The following is a 7,553-nucleotide window of genomic DNA, read 5'->3' as shown; positions in this document are numbered from 1 at the left end:
AGCAATAAATTTCTATGAACACTAACAGTGACAAAAACGAAAAAGAAAAAAGTATAAGAAGTGATATATAACATTGGTTGAAATCATTTTAGCATAACTTCACTTAATCCTGCATCCGTGATTTACAAAATTGAACCTAGGGTACATTGATAATGGCTCCAGCCAAGACCACGTTGACCCTAAGTTACCAAGCCAAATATCCCGTTGAAGGACTATGCTATTCTACTTATGTAAACCCCAGCTAAAACCAAGGAAAGAATGGTGAAAATTTGCCACTTGTGCAGGGATTTCTAGAGTTCAAAATGAAACTATGGTTGCGGAACCTACTGACAAGGTGCATTGTCATAGCTCCAAGCTTAGTAGCCTGCATTATTGGTGGTCCTTCCGCAGCATCCAAATTGATCATCATTGCTTCTGTAATTTTTCACACAATTCCATTCATTTCCTGGTTTCTCTATTCCGATATTTGTTTTGCTAAAGAATTTAAACATCAATTTCTTTTCCTTGTTATTTTTAGATGATCTTGTCCTTTGAACTTCCATTTGCATTGGTTCCACTCCTCAAGTTTACTAGCAGTGAGGCCAAGATGGGACAGCACAAGAATTCCAAGATGGTAAAATTGAAGTGACACAAAACCAAGAGTTTCAAAGATTTAGTCTATATCAAACTGATTCTAATTATATATCTGCCAGATTTTAGATACAACGGTACTTTAAACTGAATGCCAAAACCGGTATTGGCAAAATACCCGTTTTTGGTTGTTATTAAGTACTTATCCAGTTATCTATTGACACTTTCACAAACAATGGCAGGTAACTCTGATCCTATGGACCCTGGGATTTGGCTCTATTGTGATCAATATGTACTTCTTGGGTTCCAGTTTGCTAGGATGGCTTACAAGCAACAGGATGTCCAAAGCTGCAGCCATCTCTGCAGCTATTCTGATACTCCCAGTAATAATACTCTATATTACTATGTTACTATACCTAACATTTAAGCCAGAAACTCCTACCACAAATCCACTGGACTGTATTTTGAGTTCCGGGGGATCCAGTGGGGGAGATTCGACTAGAGAAAGGGAAAACAATGATATCCAAAGGGATACTGAGATTCAACTAGAAGACATATGAGATCAATAAGAGTAATGCCTCAGTACCTGCACAGGCAAAGAGATCAGGAAGCTATTGTTGGAGGAAACTAATTGGCAGCAGCGGACAATTACTGTATTTTCCTGGAAACAACTATTCTCTGTCTATGAAAGAGAAATTGTTATAACAGGAAAAGGAAACAAAGGAAATATGCAGCAGAAATTTTCACCATGAAGTTGTATTAACCAAAAATACCCCGTAGATACAAAAGAACTCAACAAATTACACTAAGAAAGATCAATGGAGATGTCCCCAATGTGCTCTGCCTTCTATTTTTAGCTTCCAACATTTCAGAAAAAGAGCAAACTAAACAAACTATGATTGTCACATAATAATTTACAAGTTTACAAATCATGGCCAGCTTTACCTGACCATGTGTTGTGCTGACGTCAAATGATTTTGATGTTAGTATTTGATCACATGATGGCGCAGCCAAAGTTCATACATGACCATATGGAAAGCATCATGCTTGACAGGAGGTGAGTTCCACTGGAAGTGCTTCTGGACCTTATGACAAAGCATAAAAAAGAAATTATCAGCTGCATAAGTAAATTCTATCTATCCTGAATAAACTTATGATCATATGCTTCTTTTAAGGAGATAAAATTGAAGTCATCTAAGTGTGGTAACAGTAAGATAGTAAAACAACATTTGAAATGTCAATCATTACTGGAGGCAATGCAAAAACAAAAGAAACTAGAGTTGAGAGATCCAATCATTTTCTTGCAGGAAGGCTAAATCTATACCTTGACCAAATTGTTGTGCAATATAGCAAATTCTTCTTGTGTTATATTCTTGAGAATTTCCTTCAGCTGATAGACATCTTTCTCCTTTAGTATGACCGAGAATTTATGCCAATTTAGAATGTCATTGAAAGGCAAGTCATAGTAATTCGAAAGTATCACTGCACACAAACATACAGAATGATCAGGATAACAATATCAGATTAGAGGCAGAGAAAATTGATTCTTGTTAATGTTAACAAGTCGCCTAACATGAGAAGTATCACCAGGAGTGTTTTCTTTAACTAAAAGCAATGCCAGAGAGGCCAAATGTAACTATAAATTTCTACATGGCATACAAAACCAATAGGCTTTAAGATAGCAGTCAACCAGCTGTATTTCCTTCCAGGGATCTAAAAGGATTGAGTTCTCACCAGGTACGCATCCATAATGTATGGAATCTGCTATGCGAGCACTGTTAACCTGCGAGCCACCAGGGCAAATGCAGAACTTAGTTCTGTAAAATCTCTTCTGATACAGAAGATGTCCTGTTGCCCTGTTTATTCTGTTATTTGAAATATCAAGTTCTGTGTCATTTTCCCAGACACGAGCCAGTATGACCCGAATTTTGGAGTTCCTATGCCCTGCCCAGAAACCAAGTGTCGTCCTGCAAAATATTTAATTTTAGTTTCAAAAGTACAATTAGAATGTAGAATGCTCATGCTGCTACGAGGAAATGACTAAGAATGGGAAAAATTTCACATCTTTGGGATGGTCGATAATCAACTTAAATTACATGTGCAGCCAGTCAATTACAAAAACCAGAGTACCCAAATTTTGCATAACGGAAACAGAAGCCAGACTCAAAACAAGCACTGGTTGATTAACTTGTAAAGGACTTCTTGCAAGCAGGTAATCAAGGAGAATAGGAATTTGAATTCTACAGTCTTTATAGAAGCCATTAAAGATCACCTTTTGCATGTTCACAAATCAGCTTCTGATTAAGGATCGGTTTGCATTCCGCCAGTTATTCATAAGGGTGGAAAAGAAAAGCTGAGAAGCAACAAGGTTTAACTTGTGCGAGCTCAACTAGTACACCAGAAGGGAAATAAAGATGTATAATACATGCATCCAGAAGGGTATTCCTCTTTTATGCTATTCAACAAAGTTTCAAAGCACTACTGATATACAAGACAGCCTGAAGGCTGAGAAGGTAATCAGTGTTTTTTCTTTTTGACACTATAACTTAACCTTACTCTTCAACACAGATATAAAAAGATTCTATATCTGCTCCAAATTAGTGTGAATAATTTTTTAAAATAAGGATAATGCCATAATATGCAAAAAACATTACCGTAATATAGTTTTCTAGTACCGAATATGAATGTTAAAATCCAACTCATTGGCTAGAGCAAAAGATCATATGTCTACATGAGGAGAGATAAGCTGATATTATGCCGAATGAGAACTTTTTCCCCAAAAAAGCAGGCACTATTAAAGTTTGATGACTTCAAAGGCTTTCCCACTAATCAAATAACAAAGAGATAAACAAGCAAATATACATGCACATCATTGGAAGAGGAAGAAGGTATATCGAATCTCCTAGTAGTGAATAAAATGGAAGCTTAGGCCTTTGAACTTCCAATTCAGCAAGACTAAAGAATAAGTTATGTCCCTAATGACTTTCTTCTTTATGGGGTCTCAAGGACTGAATTATTCTCCTCTTTGATGAAAGGTTAAATTGAAATGTTCTTTTTCTTTTTTGTTTGCAAAAATCACAAAAATAAACTACGTAGTTGTACATTCTCAAGCTTGAAAGCACAAGAAATTTCAGAGAAAGCTCAGCTTCTAGATCATTTTAGTTATGTATTGAATAATAACAAAGGTAGGACATCAGAAAGGTAAGTGGGCAAAGGAGAAAGTCTCAAGAAGTTGCAGTGTCAAAAGGATACCTATTTTCCAAATCATTTCCTCCAGCTGGGAGTGCAAATGGCTGAAGAATTTGTGGGAGAGCAACATCTTTGTGTGGTATAAATCCAACATCATAGCTTGGTGAGCAAACAACACGGATTGAATTCTTTACAAGAAGTGGAACTCCTTCAGTTGCTCTGACTCCAACGTCATGGCAAGTGACAAAGAAATGATCTGCACCAAGAGTCCTATTCCAATATGGATACTTGGATATCAAGCTCTCCACATAGTCGTGAACGATTACAGTCATGTTCTCGTATGATATACCCTGCATGTTATCATAAGAGCTCAAATTTTGGTGCAAGATGAACTACCCTATTGTAGGCATGTTCCTTACTTCCAATAAGAAAAAAAAATTCTAAAAACACTTTAAATGATAAAAAAAACTATAACAATGCTCATTAAATTAACTTGTAGGTATAAAAGCATAAAAGTTACAGAAAAGTTGTCTGAGAATGATTCTTAATGATATGTAAGTGAAACCATGTGTATCGATTAAGAACTATGGTGATCAGGAATGTTACACAAGATAATTGGTGGTTGGGAATTACTACACACAAGAGGTACTAGTGGACTGTCATTGTCAGATGTGACAGGCATCTCTGAGGAGTTGGGGGATACAATGTTATGGTGGTAGCAGGCAACAAATATGGGAGAAGAACAAATTGGTGAAGTTGAATGCCATGATAATTGTATTTGTTGGATGCATGCTTAAGCAAAGATATCCTGGAGTCCATGTTGAACTACTTGCAATATAATTGAAGATACTAATACAGCCCTAAAGAGAGAGAACTTGTCCAAGTGTTGGTGGGGTGCGGTGGGAGGAGATGTAAATATTAGGCCTCCGTCTTCAATATTTGAATAACACTAAAAACTGATTCTAATTGAACAACTAAAGGTCGGATAAAGAAAGGTTCAGTAGTTGAATATGAAAAATGTTTACTCATATAAGACATCAGGTTCTTTGACGCCTTCAACGACAAAGGTAATGAAGAAAATACATGAGGGCAACTAAAATAAAAATCGCAGAAAATCGATGATGCCACATTCATCAGCTCAACTACCTACTCAGGTATAGACTGCCAATATCTGCAGGAAGACTATGTTGCAACCAAGTCCTTGTTAAAACATGTTAGCGTTGAATGATGAGCAGCAAATAAGTTTGCTAAGATTGCCACACTACGGAGACATCATCTGACAAGAAATGGTCTCCCAAGATTAAAACTTCTCACCAATAAAGTTGGAACTTCAACCTCTCTAGCAGTACCATAAACAAGCATTCACTAAACACAAGAAAAACCCAGCTACAAGAGCTCGATAAAGAGTAAAAACCACTTAATTCTTTAGATATATGTTCCTTTTCATCATACAGTGAAAATTTCCTACACAAAACAAACCGCTTCATACTATGAACAAGCATCAAAACAGAACCACCATTTCAACAAAATAAAAAGATTCATTAAATTTACGACATTGGCATACCTTGCCTCGCATCTTATGGCAAGAGATCGGAATGAAGAACAAATCCGCCCGATCTGGATCATCCGTCACGAAGTTACTCTCCCTAAGATTCTGGAAAAAATAGCCCTCACTCGCGTATTTTCCCGTCAGCTTCCTCGGAGTCTGGTAATAGGTATTCGGATCCCCATCCGGGTATACGTACACCTTAAATCTCCTCTCCATTTCCCCATAATTCAATCTAAACACCTTGGGCAAATGATAAACGTCGTCGTCTCCACCACCATTCCCATCTCCATCTTCCTCCGTATTCTCCGCATTACTCGCGTCGGCATCATAACTCACCTTCAAAATCACAAGACGAAGTTAGCGAACCAAACAAGCACGGTGACTGAGTTGAGGAAAGATCAGTAGTACCTGTCGCTGTAAGGGTTGTACGGTGAGGGGCGTAGGGTCAGTGGACGGAGGGGATAGAAGAGAAGGGGAGCGGAGGGATTTAAGGGAGATGTAAGAGAAGGTGACGAGTGTCAGGATAGCGAGAGTAAGGACGGAGCCTCGGAGAGTGCAGATGGCGGCGGCGGAGGGAGCAGGCTGAGGGAGTTTCACCGCCGACATTCCCTGGCGGAGCTGGGAGTTCCCGGAGATCGCTTACTGATATCTGCTGCTGTTGGATTAGCTCCGAAATTAATTGCGTGTCGATGTGAAGTTGCTTTAGGCAGTGAGTGTTCTATGGCCAAATTAAAAGCTTCGCTTTGTAGGGTGTTCCCTTTTTCATATATGTATATTTTTATAAAAATTTTAAATAATAGAAAAAATTCATTAATTTTTTTAAATAAAAGTAATTTCTTTTTCCAAAATATAATACATAAACAATCATAGAATTTATAAACATTTAAATCTACAAAAGCCCTTATTTGATTCGTGTGAAATAATTAAACATAATGGGATTGGATGGAATGAGAAATGGAATAATAATTAATCCTATCATATATTATAGGAATAAGTACACTCTCCTCTTTCGATATTTGATGTAATTACACGTAAATTCTATGTGATTTGTAAAATTATATCTAATATCCGTGAGATTTATTTTCATCTAACAAACAGATACTTCTGTTAAAAAAATTAAATGAAATTTGATATTTACCCTCGATTGATTTATTGCAGGTTAAATATTTTTTTTCAATTAAACTATTTTTATAAAGGTAAAGATGTACAAATGTAATCTGATCATAAAAAGATTTATTTGACGTGCAATTATCAGTAACAAGTCAATTAGAGTAAATATGATTTCTTATTTGATTTTTTTATTAATATCAACATATTGGGTGAATCTTTTACTAATTGAATGACTTAAAACTGGAAATGAAAACATAAGCTCATCCAAACACCGTATCAATTTTTTACTGATATCTTCTTCCCAATGTTTTCAAGAACTTCTAAGCCAATCTCATCTGTTCCCTGAGGCCCTTAGCTCGTAACAAGATAAGCAAAAGTCCAGTTGAAAGAGATAGCACAAAATTTCGGACATTAAAGATTATGCTGAACAAAGGCCTCTGGCTGTTTGTCCCATGTAAATGAAATGCTTGTTGTATCAATATAGTACACATCTATTTGAAATGCCCGACAGATTAAGATAGTCTTAAATTGGATGTAGTTGTGTGATGTGTTATTGCTGGCCCAATTTCATTATGGGTCTTTTACCTATTCGGGTCATATCCATGCAGGTCGAGTCTTGGGCCTGTGCATGCATGGATCGACTTTATTTTGGATTGGTTAATTCGGGTCGAAATATATTTGTACATAATCCATTTGAAATATACTCCACCAAAAATATTTGTGATATTCAAGCCCAATAAACGTAAGTTTCAAATTATAAGACTTTAGATCATACTCGTAAAAATAAAGTTATTGGCCGATGTCAGAAAGATCGAATTCAAAAGTTATTACAAATCAAGTCCAGAGCTTCCAGACCAAAGACTTTTAACCACAAAACTTGTAATTAAGGGCATAAATATTAGGGGAAGAATTAAAATTTTGGTCGTGTAAATATGAGAGGCAGTCATTTCAGTCCTGAACGAATTCATTTTGATAAATTTTTCGTGTAATTTAAAATTTTCACATATTAAGAACTGAAAAATTGCACTATTTTAGTAATTTTAGCAAATTTCAGTCAATTTTGTCATTGATGGGATTGAAATTGCCAAAATGGATTTCATATAGGACAAAATTGTCAAAGTGGATTCATATAGGA

At 36.3% G+C, this 7,553-nt stretch overlaps 2 protein-coding genes across 4 annotated transcripts in view; one reads left to right on the top strand and one right to left on the bottom strand.

Annotated features, from left to right (window-relative positions):
* LOC105176377 (metal transporter Nramp1) overlaps window positions 1-1,163 on the top strand; it is a 6,470-nt gene extending 5,307 nt beyond the window's left edge. Inside the window, exons 10-12 of the mRNA XM_011099159.2 lie at window positions 285-416; window positions 518-613; window positions 813-1,163. Coding sequence (XP_011097461.1) covers window positions 285-416; window positions 518-613; window positions 813-1,130 — 546 coding nt within the window. The 3' untranslated portion in view covers window positions 1,131-1,163. The remainder of the gene's footprint in view (window positions 1-284; window positions 417-517; window positions 614-812) is intronic.
* The window catches only part of LOC105176378 (probable glycosyltransferase At5g03795), a 6,798-nt gene extending 760 nt beyond the window's left edge, over window positions 1-6,038 (bottom strand). Inside the window, exons 1-7 of one of the 3 annotated variants that reach the window (XM_011099162.2) lie at window positions 5,717-6,038; window positions 5,324-5,644; window positions 3,823-4,109; window positions 2,305-2,537; window positions 1,895-2,052; window positions 1,516-1,655; window positions 1,157-1,248 (exon numbers count right to left, since the gene is read on the bottom strand). In XM_011099162.2, coding sequence (XP_011097464.1) covers window positions 1,554-1,655; window positions 1,895-2,052; window positions 2,305-2,537; window positions 3,823-4,109; window positions 5,324-5,644; window positions 5,717-5,914 — 1,299 coding nt within the window. In that variant the 5' untranslated portion in view covers window positions 5,915-6,038 and the 3' untranslated portion in view covers window positions 1,157-1,248; window positions 1,516-1,553. Of the gene's footprint in view, window positions 1-1,156; window positions 1,249-1,297; window positions 1,656-1,894; window positions 2,053-2,304; window positions 2,538-3,822; window positions 4,110-5,323; window positions 5,645-5,716 lie in introns of those variants that run through there. The other 2 variants (XM_011099161.2, XM_011099160.2) reach the window with 2 other exon arrangements.

This window comes from Sesamum indicum, linkage group LG13 (genome assembly GCF_000512975.1).
Source record: "Sesamum indicum cultivar Zhongzhi No. 13 linkage group LG13, S_indicum_v1.0, whole genome shotgun sequence".
In the NCBI taxonomy this organism is placed as follows: domain Eukaryota; kingdom Viridiplantae; phylum Streptophyta; class Magnoliopsida; order Lamiales; family Pedaliaceae; genus Sesamum; species Sesamum indicum.
The sequence above is the reverse complement of the archived record's forward strand: the minus strand, read 5'-3'. Positions and strand labels throughout refer to the sequence as shown.